Source organism: Poecilia reticulata, chromosome 17, assembly GCF_904066995.2.
Source record: "Poecilia reticulata chromosome 17, P_reticulata-male-v2, whole genome shotgun sequence".
Classification (NCBI taxonomy): domain Eukaryota; kingdom Metazoa; phylum Chordata; class Actinopteri; order Cyprinodontiformes; family Poeciliidae; genus Poecilia; species Poecilia reticulata.
The window spans coordinates 5,393,666-5,413,331 of record NC_088846.1 but is presented as its reverse complement, the minus strand read 5'-3'; the positions used below and the strand labels follow the sequence as shown (position 1 = coordinate 5,413,331).

The window sequence follows — 19,666 nt, the reverse complement described above, 5'->3', positions numbered from 1 at the left end:
ATATTTTCCAGCTTATCAGCTTTACACGGAGCTGCTGCCGCCTGCAGACGCGCTGCGCTTAATGGGAGCTGACCCGGTTTAATGAGCACAGCTGGTGCGGCTTGGCTGTCGCCTTCACTCCTGCATCTTGTTTTCGCAACAGGTCAAGCGTTTTTTTTTTTTAAAGTTTGTCCTTACTTTGGAAAACAGTTTCACTTCAGAGATTCTTCTCGAAAAGTAGAGCTGAACCGATCCGATATTAATATTTGAATCGGTCGTGGATTATAGATCGGGTATCGTGACGATACTTAAAGCAATCCATAAGAACATATCTATTCAGTCTAATTCTACACTTCGTGCTCTGAGCGACGTCGTGCTTTAATTGTTTTACATTATATTCTGTACCATTTGAAAGAAAATTGTTGCACTTTTCTTTACAAGTTTGACCAAGGTAGTCAACTTGTTTTTGTCAGTTTCAGTTTCTTTATTATTTATTTTTACATTGGCTCTTCTACTCCTAATTGCACTGGCTGAACAAATTACAGTTGTGTTGGTTCTACATGTTTGACCAAACTTGTGAAGCTATTTGGGTTTCTAGTTGTGCTGTACTGGTGCAGAGTTACCAAAATACATTTGTAATTCAAAACATTTATGTTTGTGTGTTTTTTTTAATGCTTAAATTAATTCAGCTGAAAAAGTGGAACTGTGCTTCTCTAAATAAAATATACAAGACGCACCACGACACCAAGTGGATTTTGAGAAAGGACATTTAATTCCACGAGGAACATCAACATAAGTGCACTTTCATTTTCAGTACACTTCTTGTGAACAGACATAACCTTGGAGGAAAAATATATAGGTGAGACAAACAGAGAGGAGGAAAGAGGTTAGAAACTTAAAGAGAAAGGTGAGGAAGAAAAAAAGAGGAGGGAACACAATATTCACGTTTAGAAACGGCTCAGAGATACCGTCCCGGCTCACAGTACACTCACAGTCATCATGGTGGAGCTGGTGCATTAGAGTCCAAAAGTGTTCGACAGAGCGTCATCGCTCCTAAAATTGTCCCAAAACATTTCAACGTGTGACGCAACAATGACGCAGCAGTTTACGGACAGCCACGATGTAGTACTGGAGGGACGGCTTGTTTTACTGGGAGTGGGGCGGTGTGGAGGAGCAGCTGCGTTTCCACTAAAATAATGTGCGCAAAACTTCGTCAATATTCCACTGATGTCAGGAAAAAAAAACAACACACAATTTCGCAATTTCCATTAAAGAAACGCAATCATCAGACGTGAGTAAGTTCGAGCACGCGATAAGTTATTACAAGACATGCCACGTCATTGTCCAACTTCTTGTTGTCTTCTTCGTGGTTTGCGCTAGCGGTAACATCTTGCTGTCGATTGTGTAACTCGTGAAGCGATAAAATTATTTCCATTGCAATTCTGCGAAAGAAACTCATTTTTATACAGCCAAAGAAAACCCCACCTCATCTTAGAGATAAGACATTTTAATCAGAAAACTAGAGATGTTTCAAAATTGACGCGGTTCCATAAAGCAAATTTATTTCAAAATGTCAAATTGTGCAATTAGGTGGTGAATGGAAACACAGTGTTTCAGCAACAAGGCTAATGAAAATGAGCAACACGTGTAGCTGAACAACGCTTTCTAAATTACAATTAGCTTATGAGAACAAGATTTCTTTTTAAAAACTAAAAAAACAATTTTTCTGTTTTTTATAATCGAATTAACAGGTTTAAACAGTCTGAAATGCAGAAATAGTCAGCCTGGGTTTGATGGGGATTCATATATTACCGTTTTGATTCTTGTCTCAATCCAAGATAGTCCTAAGAAACGTTAAATTTGCTCCTTTTTAAAAAATCAAATTGATTAACAGTTTTATAAATTTAATGTGTTTAAAAAAAACCTGTTCAGTGCAGACATATCCAATCTAAACAATGCTGATGCAACTGAGCAAAACCTATCAGTTCTGTTAGCATAGCAGCATTAGCATTATTAGGTTGACTGTCAAAAATCTTCTGATTTCATAAAGTTAATGTTAGTTAAATAAAGCTTTTACCAGATTCTTATAACTGAAATTACAACGACTGTCCATGACAGCACAACATAACCAGACTTACAAAAATATGTCCCATTAGTAATTAGCACTGACAGTGTGACATGGCTACATTTTTAAGCAGCAGGGACAGGTCAGAAGCTAGTTAGCCATTTCCCTCTGAAATGTCTGATAAAGTTGTACAGACATATTAACTAACAAAAACCAGAATGAAGAAACTCCAGCTGATTATTTTTAATGCATTGTACAATTGAATAGAAAAGGTCATACTGTTTAGATGCATGCTCGGTTTTATGCCATGTATAATTAGTTTAAAGTTAAAGCCTGCACAGCAAAATTTACTCCAAAAAATGTATTGCCCCACATAAATAAATATGAATATCGCAAACGCAAACATACACAAAAAACAATGACAACTTTTAGATCTTTCAGAAATATGTTTCAAAAATTTAGTATTATAAGATTTTTCTTACTTATGAGAGTTTTTAATACTTATCACATGGCATCATGCTTCTATGTTTAAATTTAGGATTTAAATGGAAGCTGTGTCTGGTTTATCTTGGTAATTTAATCTCATGAGCTACAGGAACAATCCTAAATCTTTTAATGAAATTATATGTTATCTTTCAACCTTAGTATTTTTTATATTAAATTATCTGCATGTCTTATATAATGCTGCCTAAAAAAAGCTCAGTCTGCCCTAAGTTAGTATTATTTAACAGATCTCTTACAATTACTTATCTATGTCTTGTCTTGTTCGATAAAAGACATAGATAAGAGATGGCTAATTATTTCTCTCAATATTTTAACCCAAATTGAATTAATTTTTCCTGAATATGTGAAGCTAATACATATATCTGAACTTTTTATAACAGTGGTTCTTGAAGTCACAAACTTGCTACATATCTCATAGAAAAGCTGTTGATGTTCAATTTGATCAAAAATAATGATCATGTTTTCACCTGGAAACAAAATCTTAATTTAGACACAATATATATCACACACATACACAAATACAATCAAATTTGTGAAAGCAAAATGACCCAATAATGACATTACCTAATCTCACGCTACGCTATGCAGACACTTGGTCAACCTGGGTGATTGAAGTGGCTCCAACGGAAGGCAGCCCGACCTATTTTTTGATTCAGTTACCCAGTGTGGTCTCAAAACTACACCCACTGATGTTTATTTGTCTAACATCCCTGCGATAATATTGCCTGTCTGCCTTTTGTCTCAAATAGAAAATTAAAACTTCCACATCACTTTACTAAACATTTCATACTGTAGCAAACACAATCTGAAACTTAAACGTAGCTGCTACAGAATTTTTGGACATATTGACAAAAATCTGCTGTGCGAGTGCCACATACATGTCATTGCTGAAATGACCAATAATTGACTTAATCTCATGCTACACTATACTGTCTGTGGTGATGAAGACTCACTCATCTGGACCACACGTTCTTTCTTCATCAAGAAAGAACGTTTGAAACAAACCTTTCAATACACACATATAAACGGCCAGCTAACTAGCTAACAGTGTGACAGCAGCTTTGAATTTCAGTTTTATATTTCATTGCTAAGAGTTATATTTTGTCTATAGAGCTGAGGTGTCCTCTGTGCTTTTCATTTGCAGGAGGTGGATGAGGTCATGCGTTACTTGCTGAACCTGATGTTAAACATAATAAAGATTAATAGCAACAAAAAACAAAAACACATTTTGGAGCTTTTTAAAGTAAGTTTCAGAAGCTTTTTCTTGACACGAGTTTCAGAAAGACATTGCCCTGTACTGGTCAAAACCTATGGAGAGCCAAATGGGACAAAACTAAATAAACACATCACTAAATAATTTATTGAATATGGAATTAAATCATTAAAATTCTATCTTTGTAAACACTTATTTAAATATATGTTTAATTCATTCATAGTTTCTGTTCCTGAAATAGTTTCATCTGTCAATCGTGTTCATTAAAGGGAAGGGGTGGAACTGTGGGCGGGGCTAAAACTGTTTGTCAAACTATACTACTTTAGCCTCATTCTTTGAAAATCGTGGCATTTAATCAGTTGTTCGACTTTCTCTGCCGTGTGGTCCAGATGACAACCTCTTGCTTCTATGTTGCGTGTTATTTGTAAAATCTTTCTAATGGGCTCATGAGTTGTGAAAGCTCTTAAAAATCCTCCGTTACAATTCCATAATTTTCAAAGAATCAGTGGAGTTCATCAGATCAGTGTTAGTCCAGCACACAGCACTGATACTCGACTTTGATGGACAAGTTTGACAGATAAAATTATCTAATGGTGACAATGCAGGAGCAGGAATTAATGAATACCAATTGAGTTAATTATTTGCATCGTCTTTATTTAATTTTGTCCCTTTTGGCCCTCCGTAGAAACTGAGATGCCTTGTGAAAAATATATTATTTCCAAAGCTGTTGGGAAAAAAAACACTAGGTAATCATTTTCTATCAGAACATTTTGTCATCAGTTAATTTCACAACTGGATGAACACGCAGCAGATGCAGCAGAGGGCCGATTATTTTTTTCAAGCCCTAAAAATACCCAGCAGCTGCTGAGCAGCTACTGAAGGAATGTTAGCGATCTAGAAGAGCAGCAGAGGAAAATACTTTGATAACTTTAGCAGTTCAGCTTCAATGTTTTCAGCAGCATAGAAATACTGCTTGTTTAGTTTTTTTTAACCTTTCAGAGAGTAAGTGTACTCTCTGAAAGTGTTACCAAAGAAAGTAAAATACAGAAATAAGACAGTCAGAAAAAAGAAAGGCGCGTGAAGAGTTACATTACAGCTGCAGATGACAGACAGGGCAGATGAGTATGGAGATAAAGTTTTCAAAAGAAAAAAAAAAAGAAACTTAAAAGAAGATTTGAAACTGAAGTAGTTGTGAACATATTTTCAGGTTAAAATTTTCTTTTGAGCTTAAAATATTCTTTCAGTTTCAAAATAATTTTTCAGTTTAGAATCCTTTTTCAAATTTCTATTTTCTTTTCTTTTGAACAAATGTTATGGCCTCAATTTAGCTCCATAGATGAGTTCTTTTTTTTTTTTTTTTCCCCCACAACTCATAAGTTTTGTGTGATGCATCAGTAAGTTTCCGCACCAGTTTCCTCGAATCGGTGCATAAGTTTCTCTCGCCTCGCCCAGACATCGCCACACCGCTAAACGGCCATCTCGTCCCCCAGGCAGTCTGGCAGACTCTCTGAATTCAGCACACTGAGGAGCCGTGCGGCACCATCCGCTCCCTCTCCCTGCCCCCAGCTGTCGCGGTCGTCGCTTTCGTCCGTGTTCGACTCGTACTCCGACCCGATGCCGGACTCTCTGAAGCGCAGCAGCTCCAGGGCCCCCAACACCTGCTCCCCCAGCAGCGAGCTCTCGTCGCTGGGCGTCTCTCCAGCGTCCCGGCCCCCGGCCAGGCCGTCCGACACCAGGGAGGAGAAGCGGAAGCACTCGAGTCGGACCCCGCTGCCGCTCGGCCCCAGTGGGACGGAGTCGGAGTCGGCGCCGGCGGCACTCGGGGAACAGGGCCCGGACAGGGCCGAGAACCAGGCGCCGTCAGCAATCTGGAGCTGAGAAGGAGCTGCTAACGGGCCCGCGGATGAGGAACGAGTCATGGACGGACCAGGAGCACCGGGGGGCTTGGCGCGGAACGTGATCTCCAGAAGACTGTCCTGGGAACCCACTGACGTGATATGAAGGAGAGAAGAAGAGTTAAACTGATGCTCTCATCTGTACAAATTCGGGTCATTGTGTTTAAAGTTTCCATTACAAATAGTCGCAAAACTTTGTTGATATTCCAGTGATGTCGGAAAAACACAATTTCATAAATTGTTGTGTTTCCAATAAATAAGAAAAACAACTGAGATCACACATGAATACATTTGTTCACGCGATAAGTCAACATCATCCTCCAACTACTTTCTGTCTTCTTCATGGTTTACACCAGTGGTAACATCCCGTTCATGTGACTCGTTTGATGCAAAAAGTGTTTCCATGGCAATGTTGCAAAATAAACCAATTTTGATACAGCTAAAAAAAGAAAGGAAAAAACCCTCATCCTAGAAGCAAAACTTTTTGTCAAAAAAGGAGAGTTGTTTCAAAATTGGTGCGTTTCCGTTAAGCTAATTTACTTTAGAAATGTCAAACGCAGCTACTGTCGTGAAAGAAAATGATAGACAATAATTGAGAAACACTGCTGGCGTGTGTTTGTTTCTTGTGAATGATCTCAGTGACATAAACAGAAGTTAATGTGACGACATGTCAGAAAGTTCAAGTTTTGAATTCTTCTGCGAGGCACTGACTGGTGGGAAGCGAAGAAGAAGAGGTGGAACTTTAGGATTCGCATAAAAAGACAGAAAACAAGACCAATAAATCTTCTATGCAGAGAGGGAGAAGCTGCACAGAGTGGGATGATGTCAGCGCTGACAGGGTTTCACAAGTAATTACTTCATGCTAGCTTATCGCCACTGGCTGGATGCAGGGAAGAGAGGGGGGGGGGGGAAGAACAGAGATCTTTACTGCATTCTCTGACAGGCCTGTCATGGGATAATTAATTGCGCGCCAGCGGTGGATGATAAAAAGGAGCTATAACCGGAAGATAGGGCGAGAAAATCAAACCAGAAAAAGGGAAGGAAGAGAGGAGGGGGGTGAGGGTGGTTTGAAGTTTTGCGGAGGAGAAAATAGTAAAATCTAACAAAATAAACAAGGAAGCGAAGCCGTTTGTTCACTCACTAGACGTTAAGTGTCCAGCCGATTTGAGCTCCAGCTCCTGGATCTGCTTGACCAGCAGGGAGATGTGCTGCAGCAGGTCGGTGTTTTGCTGCAGCAGCCTCTGGACTCGGGCCTGGGCCTCGGTGCGCGCACACATCTCCACCGACAGCTGCTCCTGCAGAACGTGGACCTGCAGAGAACACGTCGATAAAAACAAATGCATTTTTTCCCTTCGTGCCTCCTGCTTTGGAAGCAAACTGCACAAGAATGGAGTCTCTGTTCGAGGCGTTCGGTTCCTCCAGGTTTTTCCAGTCTTACTTTCGTCTGATTTAGTCTCAAACGCAAATGGAGCAAAAAAAAAAAAAAAAAAAAAGACAGGAAGTGACCTGTGCGGAAGCTGCCAGCGAATGCTGCTCTTGCTGCTGGAGCTGCTTCTGGAGCAGCCGGACCTGGTGCTCTGCGGAACAGGAGGCCTCGGCCGCAGGCTGGGCCAGGGAGGAGGCCTCGATGACAGGGGAGCTCAGCAGGAGAGGAGAGTCCTCACACACCTGGACACATGGAGCAGAACCAGATCAGCTCTGAATGTCACTGAGCCGTCTGACGTCTCACTGCGTCAGATTTATTTACCTACTCACAGTGGATTTTCTGAGTTAGCTTGTAATCACTTTGTTAATGTAGTATAATTTATTTGTTGGTTCTTCAGCAGAGTATATCAAACAGGCATATGAGTACCATAAGATGGTTTTAATGATTGATTTCTAATAATTACTGAGTCGGTATATTTCATTAAATTGAGATTAAATAAGTCTTCACTTCTTCCGACTCCTTTTTAAACAGAAAAGTATCAGTAAGCTAATTGTTTATGTTCTCTTGCAATACTGATCACTTGTTTTCTTGTTTTTCAAAAACCGGTTTGAAAAAAATAATAAATAAACAAACAAATTAAATGAAACGAAAGCCCCTGGTTTAGATATATCATATTTGAAGAATTCAACAACACTATAAAACCTTTCACCTTCCGACATGCACATGCATAAAGGGATGGTATTATGTGCTTTCCAGCCACATAGTTCCAATCAAGTTACTATGTTACCTTTCAGTTGTTTTAAGAATAATATGCATCATATGTGACTTAAAAGAAACTTCGGAACGTAATGCCTTGAAATTGTGCATCTGTCTCTTTAAGGAACTCCTGCTCTTTCTGAAACTCCACCTTTAAATGAAGTAATCATTTTATTTGGTGACACAAAACTCAACAGTTTCATTTATTGTCACACTACATGTCCTCCCTGTGCATAAGTTGATTTTCTCTGGGTACTCCGGCTTCCTCCCATGGTCCAAAGGTCACGAGGGGTCAACAGCAGAACAGTAGGCGCTCTCTGAACTATGAATAAATAATGTGAAAAAGACACCAAACTCTGGGCTGTGTCAAAAACAGCATTGCATTCACGCTTAATGCATTTTATGTTTTATGTTTTAATCCCTTTGCTTCATGTATATGACGCTGTTTATGTTGTTAATATTATTGTTAATTATTGTACTCTTTCATTACCATCCCACTTCCTTAGAGATGCTGTTCATAAAAGGGCTGCAAATCAACCCACGCTATAATCACCATAATGCAGACATGGGACTGCTGCTTTATTCAGTTTGGTTATTGTCCCTATCAAATAAGCTCAATAAAAATAAGTGTAAAGAGACGTAACTTTCCCCTCTCCGACTTCATCCATCCAGATTCAGATGTCTTCAATTTGCAGGTCTGGGCACCGATCGAAACCACCAGCGGCGCTCAGAGACATAAATCTGAGTGATGGTGCTCCTGATGATGCAAAAGCTATTAAGATGATTTCCTGACTGGCTGAATTTCATTAGTGCGCTGCATGCTAATGAAGCCAAGCTGCGGCAGAAAACAAAAAGCACAGAACTCCTCGTGAATGTTGCGGGGGAAGACGGCTCCCTGTGAGGACCAAACGAAGGAGGAAGAAGAGACGGAAAGCAGTTTGATCCATCATCATCACGTTGGATTAACAAATGGAAGAGCTGCGAGGTTTAAGAGCGACTGTCTGAATGGTCAACTTACAAAATAAATAAATAAATAATTAAATAAAAGCGTCCTGATGGGATGTGACGTCCGACTGCAACTGCTTAGCACTCATATAAAAGATGAGTCACTGCTTTGAACGTCTCATTTACAAGTCAGGCAACAGCTCAAAATTCCCTCTGTAGTTTCCACTAACAAGATTCAATAAAGAAAAGGCAACATCAGCTTGACCAGAGGAAGTGAAAAATAAACAAACGCACTAAAAGACAGGAATTGGAGAGCAGGTTGTCAAAGCTGGCCGGTTGCTAAGAGAATGACTAAGAGGAGACTGTCCTGTTTGGTCAGCTTTGATCCAACTAACCCACTTCTGTTCACGTTTCTACACTCACATTTACTCACACACCCACTAATACAGCAGCTCTCAAACATCCTTCCGTTATTCCTCTACATCTGATGGTTGCTAGGTTTGCGGCGCTACGCCTTCGTTTTAGTCTCGTCACGTCTGCTGTGTTCTTGTTTTTCTCCCGCCTCAACCTTTCTGCTAATAATACTGTAAAATCAAAAGCATTGAGCTAACCCAGAGGGCTTTGTAGTTAGAGAACTTACTGTTCTGGTGCAGCCTAGCATGGAGCCCATTCATGGAGCAATAATGGGAAGATGTTTGAGAGCTGGTGTATTAGTGGGTGTGTGCGAATAAAAATATGTACAGAAGTGGTTTAAAAGCTGAGAATCTGATAGTTTGAGCTCCTCAGGGAGGATGATGTAAAGAAACGCCGAGCTGCTTTCATCTTCATGCAAAGAAACATGAAATCCCCTGATTAACGTTAAGCTAACATCTCGTCTGATGGTCCAGAGCCTGAGCATGATAGTATTGGTTGAACTCCTTTAAAATATTTGCATAATGTGTATTTACTTTGAAGAGAAACAGACTCGTGATAGTGATGCTTGAATTTGGGATATTTATGCTTGGTTTGAAATATTGCAACTGGCTGAGTTCATGTCCAGATGTGAAGATACCACAACTTTAACTTTAGTCACCACCACTTATTGCTATGGAGAATCGATCCCAGTACTTCCCAGGGAAATAAATACTTGGCCTTACTAGCTTGTTTATATCAGAACTAGATTATCTGACTATTTATTGTTCCTTCATCCCTTTCCATCCCCAGAAGTACAGAAAACCTTGTTCTCTATTTATCGCCCAAGGCTAAACCAGGCAGCTGTTATTGTGTGAAAATCACAAAACAACAGCTCTTGATGTTAGCCTCTAATAAAAGCTAAGGACTGAGGAGTGAATTTGCCAGTGAAGCCGTGGGTTATGAGGCTCATATATGAGGAACAAATTACGACGCGAGCGGCTCATTAACCACCCAGCGGGCAGCTCTGTTACTCAGGGTTCGGCCGGTTAAATAACACTCCTGGTGAAACTGTGGCTAAATCAATGCAGCAGCTGTCTGACGGTAAATGATGATAAAGAACATTAAGTATGTTCTATTGAGGCTGATACTGTTGATTGCCTTCACCTTTTAGAAAGACAAAAGCATTTTGCGAAAGTCAAATATCTAATCCGCTATCAAAAACTCTTAAACTTTATTCTTAGATACATTTTCAAGAACTTGAAAATGGATATATATTTAAAGTATTCTTTCATTTAAACTGACTCTTATCTGAGTAACTGATTTGATCATTTAAAAACTGCTTTTTGCATTTCAATCTTATTGTTGTGTTGTATTAAAATGTGGTTGATGATCTGAAACTTTCAAGTGTGACAAAAGAACAAAACCAGAAGAAATTCTTTCACAGCGCAAACTTTAAAGACGCTGAATTATTATTATTTTCCAGGCACATTGTCATCTCATAGCACAAACAGGTAACAATGTTAACTTGTGTTGTAAAAGCATTTCTACTTAAGCACTTTAACTCGTTGCCAGGGCAGCACCGGTTTTCTCCCACTGTAGCACCAATAAAGCGGCCGGCGCCTCGGAGACTCGCCGAGCGGCAGTCAAATATCGGGGAACAGGCAGCGGCTTGTACAACACCCTGAGATTAGCAGGAGTACGCAGTGGTCTCATCAATAAACCATGTGGTCCCATCAATATTGAAGAGACCTTGCGGAGCGTTCCTCCACAAACGAGAATCAAAAGTCTGCTTGCTCAATACGCCGTGAATCCCTCGGAGCTTTCAACCAATTTCATAGACGCTTTACGAGGCGAAACTTTCAGCCTGCATTCGATTGATTCAGGGTTTAGTAATAAGTGCAGTATTTGTACCTTTTTTAGGTCTTTCTAGCTTGTTTGTTTTTTTGTAGTACTGGTAGAAATATGATCAAAGGAGCAAAACTACAGTCTGTTTAGTCAAACAAGTGTAAAAATGATTACTTTAAATGACTGCTCTGAATAATTTAGTTTATGTGCTGATAATTTTTTGGTGGGGATTTTTTTTTGTGCATGTACAAAAAGCAGTATATAATTATAAAGTATTTTCATTATTCCACCCCTGTTCTTTGCTTGTCACATATACAGTGGCATCTATATGTTATATATACAAATGTGAATATGAAGTTTTAATAATTTCATGGATTTCTCTGCACAAATGGACTGTATTCGTTTTGATGGTTTTTAAAAGACAGCACTGCAGCTACACAGGGAGACACCATTTACTAATCACATAAATTCTGAATTCTACTCTGGACTTCATTTAGGGGTGTCAAAGTAAAGGAGTGTCATACAAATATCTGTGTACTCTGTTGTTATGCTTTTCCTTGATCTTCACCGTTTTAAGCTGCTTTATTATGGACCGTGACACAAAATCATGGTCGTAATGTGAAAAGTCAGAGTACTTCTGCTTTCTGAAAGCCAGGAGAATTATTCCAAGACATTAGAAGAAGAACTGGTTTATTTGAAGCAAAATTGGGGGGAAATTGTATGTTTAAACCTTGTCGAATGAAACATCTGTCGAGGCTGGCACAGAGCAATCCGATCTGTAGCCTCTAAACAACCCTGTAGTTCTTCTTCAGGTTCCCGTGAGCGTTTTCTCACTGTAATTTTCTTTACAGGTTATCTCTGAACAAGGAATTTAAATTCTGAGCTGAGAAAATGAGGTAGCAGCATCAGAACCGGGGACTTAAAGATCCTCTGTACCAGGGACTACTGTAGAGCCTATGAGATGATGGTGCAAACTTGGATTTTACTTAGAACCAAGAACATTTTGGATAACCCTGAGAACAAGAGAACTGTTACAGAACAAGAGTATCTTCAGTTAGAGGCTTCTTCAAATTCACTGTAGTACAGACTGCTACCGGAGATCTTTCCTGCCACAGTTATTACCGTTTACAACAGCTCTGCGGAAAAACCTTGAATTAATATGAGTTACAACTTTAACGTCGCTTCCCTTTGGGATAAATAAAGCATTTTTGCATTTGAATGAAACCAATTTTAATGGGGTGCGAAAGCAGCCGGCGCTGCGTGAGAAAACCCGAATTGATCAAGGCCGACACGAGCAAGCTGCACCTCACCTTGGCATCGACTCCCAGGGCCTCGTCCTTTTTGTTCTTCTCCGGGTCTGACGAGGAGACGCACTCGATGCTCTCCTCCGTGGTGCCTTCGAGGTCCGTCTCCTCTGACAACGCCAGCCTCTTCTTCGCTGCGGAGAGAACGACAGGTGTCAGGAGAGAGCTTCACGCGGAGCTTGCGCCGCGTCTCGAGGCGGCAACAGCTGCCGCATCAGTGGGCGCCGAGCCGGCAGGAGTTCACACACAGTGGAGCTTTGATCTGTGGGCCTAGTTGACTCATATAAAACAATCGGCATCTTTCATTTGAAAAAAAAAAAACTGACAGCGTTGGAAGATGACATATTTTTTCAGAATTGTTACAAATTTGTGTTTCTTCATGAGCAAAGCCTGACATTTGGGAGGAGAGCAAAGTGAAGGGATGTTTTTTGTAGTCGCGAGCGGGTTGCTGTGTAGGTGTGAATAACCTGGTGCTGCCTCCAGCTCCTCCACCCTCCCCTCTTCATCCTCCTGATCCTCGCTTTTCTGCTGCAGGGTCAGCTGGTGACACACATCGAACGCCTGGCCCACGGTTCGCACGATCCTCATGGCCTGAGACTGTGTGGGAGGACACAGAGGAAGGGTGTGTGAGTAGTAAGGGCAGAGCGAGGCAGCGAGATGAAGAGCACATTCTGAAGGAGACGTATAATTAGGCCACGCAGCAGGCGAGGAAACGGGCTGCCGGAGGAGACGGAGTGTGACTGTTTGTGCTCAGGTGATGGAAAAAAAAAGGACAATGAAACTGGAAAGAAAGACGCAAATTGAGGAGAAAATTGCGACAGAAGGACAAAGACTGAAGACAAAGTCTTTTCAAACATTATTTACCAAAGGCACTCCGATAGCGGAGAAGAAATGCATTGTTGGAGACTCAGTGAACCATCCAAATTTACCCCAAAAGTGGCTTCTAGTTCCTCAAGTCAAACGTTTTCTTTAATCAGGGGTTTACACACACATACGCACACACACACACACACACACACACATACGCACACACACACACACACACACATTCAAATGTTTCCAGGATGCACTCTGCTGGGACACGGTTGCCACTATATACATCTTCTATTAACTTGCACTCTATATTTTTCAGTGTTTTTAGTAGTGTAAAATATTGTATATGCATATGTTGTTTGTTGCTATGGTTTCTCATTTCTATTTTCCCCCTTTCTGGAGGTTTGGAGGCAGATTTCTAGGTCGTTGTGTTCAGCCCTCCCCCACAACTCTCCCAGTCAGCTCCTTCAGACTAGCCAGAAGCAATTAGCAAACTCCTGATAAAACTGAGCATCTGCTGCGCTCATTGCTGGAGCTGCTTCTCAATGAAACGCTGGTGAAAATGTTAAAGGGTTAATAGACGAGCCATGCTGTGACGACTTCCTGAAAGCAAAGTTTCAGACAGAGCACAAGAATTTGGTGAGACAGAGGACCAATTTTTCATGGCATTAAATTACAAAGCCAAATTTCTTTGATGTCATATTTGATATATATATATATATATAGCATTTTTAATAACAGAACTTAACATAGTTACATGATTGTGCATTATGTGAATGGAAAATACTTAATACTGCCCCTTTAAGGCCACTCTGTGTAATATATTTGATCCCAAAGAGTTAATATCCACATAAATTCTGTTTCTCCTCTGTAGTTGTTTCTAACCTGAGCACCAACACTGACCGGTTTGAGACACCAGGACTTCCACGGTCAATTTCAGGCCTTTTTCTCCCCCCAAAAAGCTCCAAAATGTGCACCAGAGACAGACAGCCTTCTAAATCAGGCAGAATGAAAGGCTGCCCGCCACGTCCTTCCTCAGTCTCACTCAAGGTGATGTTTTCAATCTCGCGAGCTGGCAGGAGCCTTGTCAAAAAGAAATTCATTGCTCTCGTGCCCCTGGAGGATCCTCGCGCCTGAAACCACTCAGTCGATATGTCAAGGTAGCTCGAGCCTGAAAGAGGTTTAATCAAACGCAACGGCAAAATACATACATTTCGACAAAAAAAAAAAAAAAAAATCGGGAAACGGTGCGAGGAAATTGATTAGGGTGCCGTGTCGTTCACAGATCAGAGGGATGAATTTTAGCTTCAGAACGGTAAAGTCAACAGAACAGAAGTCAAACACAAAAGGGCTGCGTTGATGATTTTGACATCTGAAAGCTTTGTGTGCCTCGGCGTGCCGCGATGGAAATGCACCAAATCTCCTCTAAATCAGCTGGTCCATCTCCTCCCACTCAGCGCACATGCTTGGTCTGCGGCACAAAGATAAGGCTTCACAGACCCGGGGAGGTAGAGGAGAGAAGGCACCACTGACTGCGTCCGCGACAATGGGGTGGGCGTTTCGCTCGACGCTGGTGAAAATGTCTTGAAGTGCCGAGCGACAATGGCGGCCTCCTTTTTCTTTTCCCTCTTCCCACCAGAGCGATTAGCATGCAGCCTCACTAAGTCGCCGTCGGCGCCGTATCCATGGTGAAGGGATGGGAGTCAACCTCGCTGATGCTCCGTCTTTGAAGGAAAAACTGCTTCGGCTCGCGCTCATTCGGCTATGTGGGAAACAACATGACTCTGCTTTTCTTTTTGTTACGACGGGTTGAACGTTCCCGCGCTCCGCCTCGCAAAAAAAGTGTTCGTAACCTTTGAACTTTGACATATATGTTACAGTCACAGAGCAAGAGCAACTAGTTCAGAATAGCGAAGTGGGGAGGGAAATGATGCAGGTTTTTTTGAAAAGTTTATCAGGAACAAACCATCATTATGAAACATGGTCATGAGAAATTGGTCGTTAGCTGCTTTTCTATCGACCATATAAATTGCACAATTCGACATTCCGAAGATGAATTTGCATAATGGAAACACGCCAATTTGAAAAAAACAAAGTAGTTTTCTGATAAAACGTTTCAGCGGTGGGTGAAACGTGTTTTATGTTTTCTTTTTTTTTTTGCCGTATCGAAATTGGTTTATTTTCACAAATCAGCAATGTACATTTTTTTCACATCACAAGAGTCATTTGATCAACAGGATGTTGTCACTGGCACAAACCACGAAGAAGACGATAGGAAGTAGTTTTTATCGCGTGAACAAACTTACTCGCGTGAACAAACTTACTCATGTTTGTTCACGCGATAAACAAATCATGTGTGATTTTAACTGAATTCCTTAACGTAAACACCACATTTTTAAATTGTATTTTTTCAACATATTATATTGACAAAGTTTTGCTCACATTGGAGACACAGCTAGTGATTCGGGGAAGGGAGATTAAGCAAAATACCAGGAAAAAAACATGTCAGGGCCAGCAAAAAAAACAAAACAAAAAAAAAAAATAAAACATTTGAGACTTGCAGGAATTTAATCTTCTGAATTAAAGCTGGTGGAGATCATGACCAAATCTTAATTGTAGGAAATGATGGTTGGAAATGTATTGAGCTGTGATTAAACACACACCATCGGATAAATATACATTTTAAAAAAGGTGGAATGTTGTGGTTCCATCACACAGTTTTGCGCAAAAGCAAAATAAAACTTCAGATGAATAACCATCTGCAAAGATTCAGATGTTTACATGAAATCAACATCCAAACATCTAAGCAACTCCCTACAGAACTGTTTGCATAAAACGAGGCGCTGGCTGCTCAAGTACTCCGCATTACCCGACATACCAACTACATCGCATCCCTTGCGGTTACTCAAGAACAACAAATGAAGATGCTAATTGTCAGGTGCTAATTAATCAAAACAAGAGAAAATGGTTTATAAGAAACACAGCAAACCAATTAGACTTCAGTGAGCTGAAAACACTAATTTATCAAGTTGGGGTTTTTTATGTACAAGTGAGAAAGTGATAATGATGATGAACTATAATGATCACAAACATGTCATTTCTGCTGTAACGCCGTTTCCTTTTGTGTAAAGACTGCTGGTGTGTTGAAAGACATCTGCTACTAAGAGCTGAATGTAAGAAAATGAAAAGGGTTTTAGGCTCCTTTACAGCTTTGAATGACGTGTGCTGCTATCAATGTGTTCCTCTTCTGAATAGTGCATGTTTACTGAGATCAAGGCTGCAGATTTCAGTGCTCAGGAAGGGCTAAATGATCTTTTATTTGATTTTCTTTCCACATTTATGGACAATTCAATTGACTATTTTGGGGATGGCATTTCAGTGCTGTAAGGTCAAATAATTAATAATTATAAGTAGCATTAGCTAGACTAATTAGGAAAACATGCTACATTGGCATTAACATAGATATTAGCCAGCGTTAGTCATTTCTGACATATCGATTTTGGTCCCATGAGTGAAACTGGGCTGATGTTATCTACCAATGATACTTTCATTCTGTTGCCATTTGTGACAGAGCGGGGAGGGAGTTGGCTATGTATTATTTGTTTGGACATTTGATAGTGATGCAGAGCAGAATCGCATGGGTATTAACTAGAACAAGGAAGAAATGTCAGCTGTGTGGTCATGTTTCACGGGGCTGAAAAGGCACCGTGAAACATGTGCCTATTTACATATATATATATATATATATATATATATATATATATATATATATATATATATATATATATATATATAATGCAGATGTCCCAAAATGCAGAAGCCACAACACAAAAATAACAGCAACAAACACCAAAAAGCAACACAAAGCTACAACACGACAAAACTATGGAAGGTATGCTAGCAAGTTTATTATGACTTCGGTTGTAACTTTACCATTTTTTTCACAATTTTGGGCCACTGTAATATAGTAAGTATAATAAACCATTATATTGAAAATATTACTGACATTAGTCCAAATTCTTATATCAATGCATCTATGATATTAGTCAGAAAGTAAGCTATGCAGTCGTTTTCACTTTCAGCTTCAAGTATCCAGCAGGCTGAGGTGAGTATTTCCTCTTAAGTAACCAAAATTATTGCTGTTAATTTTTGACTTTGTTTACAATATGCAGTGCTATATTAGGAATATAGCAGCTCTAAAACACATCCAGAAAAGACACGTAACTAGAGCCATTACATTTTACATTACGAGGAAAGTTTTCATTCTCACAAAAATGATACGAAGATCTGCGACGACCGCAAACTGTCAAGTCTAAAAAGCCGTCTCCGCTCTCCCCCAGCATGGTCAGGAGTAGGCGGGCGCCGTGTGGTTGTTAGAAACAGCACAGCTGGACACGCAGGTTCCAGCAGTCAGGGTGAAAATAAGCCACAGAAGCTGTCTGAGCCACTGGGACAAAAAAGTAAAGGAATGGAGGCAGCTTTATCAGGACATGGCATCAGCAGCAGCTTGAAAGGAGAGGTCAGCCGCATCAAGGAGACAGAAGCACCAGGGTGTATGGAATGCATAAAGTGGAGGACAAGTGGAGGAGTACAGAAAAAAAATCAATATGAGAGAAAAAAAGACTTATAGTGGCTCCAAGCAGCACTGCCTTCAGATAAAGACTGCAGTGAGAGCAGCTCACCAGCCGAGTTGTCATCTAACCATCTAACTTTGCTCTGAGAGAACACCTGGAGCCCGTTTGTGTCAAAGTATCTGAAATCAAGTTAGTCTCCTATTTTTACGTTGCGTTTGCCGAAATAATGGAAAAAGTCCAGTCTGAAATGAATAAACGATTATCCTGTAAAGATTTACTCTATTTCAATTTGTTAGTCTGTGTTAATTGCTTGAGCTGCAACCTTGGTTGCCATAGGAACGGACATACGCGCAACAGAATGTCTGAGCATGCGGCATTTTTACATTGTTTCCATCGAGAGAGGGACAGAGACAGAGAGAGACAGAGAGCCTCTTGGTGCTTCAAGGTAAATCTGCCAATGTTGTTTCTGTTTCACGTCACAAATCTCCAGCAGATGGAGGGATGTTTAGATAAGTCAGTTTTAGGAAGATATTGAAATATGAGGCAAATAGGAATCAGATATGAGGCGCTTTGTTAGTCTCTCACATTGTTGTGGAGGAATTCTGGGCCACTCATCCATCCAGCCCTAAGGTAAAATCTTCACTATGGTCCTGCCTGGACCTGGTTTATGAGCATTGCATGCCTTGAATGAATTCCTGCAATTTAAGGTTTATCTTGATGTATGTGCATTTTCAAAAGTTAGTAATTTAAGCAGACATTAAATCTTCTTGGAAGATGGGTGTGCTGTGGTGGCACAGGGGTTAAGCACAACCCATGTAGAGGCCTTAGTCCTCGATGCAGCTGTTGCAGGTTTGATTCCCGGCCTGGTGACCTTTGCTGCATGTCTTTCCCCATCTCTCATTACCAACTTTCTTGTCAATTAACTATCAAATAAAGGCCACTAGAGCCAAAAAAAAATATTCTTGGAACATCACAAAGAAAGCGACACAGTTTGTCTCAAAAACTTCTAAAGTGTGACTGAATCTGAGCTTCTGTTTACGTACGATACCATAAATGTTGATGCTCGGCGCTAATGATGAGTAAGAAGTATTTTCTTTTTTTTTTAAATAAATCAGTTTAATTTAAAAAAAAATTTATTTGGTTAATGGAACCATTAGTAAATTTAGACTGGCACGAGTGTCCTCATTTGTACATATTTATTTAAAACAAAGATCAGCTCAGGTTGAACATTAGAGGGGAGCTAAACGCAAGAAGCTAGCTACACTTACCTGTAGCTTCCCAAAGCTAAGTGAAACTTCCTGTTTGGCAATACAAAAGTTGAAGTTGTTTCTTTTTAGTCACGTTAATCTGCATTGAATATTTCCCAGGATTTGTGGTGAGAAATTAATGCTGAGAAATGTACAAAGCTGACTGTGCAGTTTGGACTGCTACATGCACACTGTTCAAGTCAATGGAAGTTTAGTTGTGTAGCACATTTTAGCAACAGATGATGAAAATATACAAAAAGAAGAAAAATTAAATTTTCAAAAACACCATCCGAACCGCTCATCGTATAATATTGGGATAAAGATGTTACTCAAACAAGGCAACTCTACATTTAGCCTTGATTTAAAGGGTCAGACTTGCTGAAGAGCGCTGGGACCCCGACTTGAATTTATAATCTCTTCATTAAACTTAATCCAGCCTCATAAAACACATTGTCTGACAGGCCTCACCTGAATCAAGCTGCTTCAGTAAGAGAGTCTCATTGACACTAACGAAGTATATTTAGAGTCTTCAGCTGCTGAGAGTTCCACTCACCTTCCTCTTAGACTTGAACACATTGCAGCGGAAAACGTTGTTCGGCCCGTCTCTGGCGATATAACTGAATATCTTCAAGTCTTGAGCGTCGTGCGAGACGTAGAAGATCCTGCAGAGGCAACACAAGATATCAGGTCAGCTGGGTTTCATTAGC

General features: G+C 40.3%; 1 protein-coding gene across 1 annotated transcript in view; it reads right to left on the bottom strand.

The window, feature by feature from the left end:
• Positions 1-728: 728 nt before the first annotated feature.
• Positions 729-19,666, bottom strand: part of LOC103479031 (carboxyl-terminal PDZ ligand of neuronal nitric oxide synthase protein-like) — a 28,295-nt gene continuing 9,357 nt past the window's right edge. Inside the window, exons 5-10 of the mRNA XM_008433236.3 lie at positions 19,513-19,621; positions 12,793-12,922; positions 12,332-12,459; positions 7,163-7,324; positions 6,798-6,966; positions 729-5,748 (exon numbers count right to left, since the gene is read on the bottom strand). Coding sequence (XP_008431458.1) covers positions 5,228-5,748; positions 6,798-6,966; positions 7,163-7,324; positions 12,332-12,459; positions 12,793-12,922; positions 19,513-19,621 — 1,219 coding nt within the window. The 3' untranslated portion in view covers positions 729-5,227. The remainder of the gene's footprint in view (positions 5,749-6,797; positions 6,967-7,162; positions 7,325-12,331; positions 12,460-12,792; positions 12,923-19,512; positions 19,622-19,666) is intronic.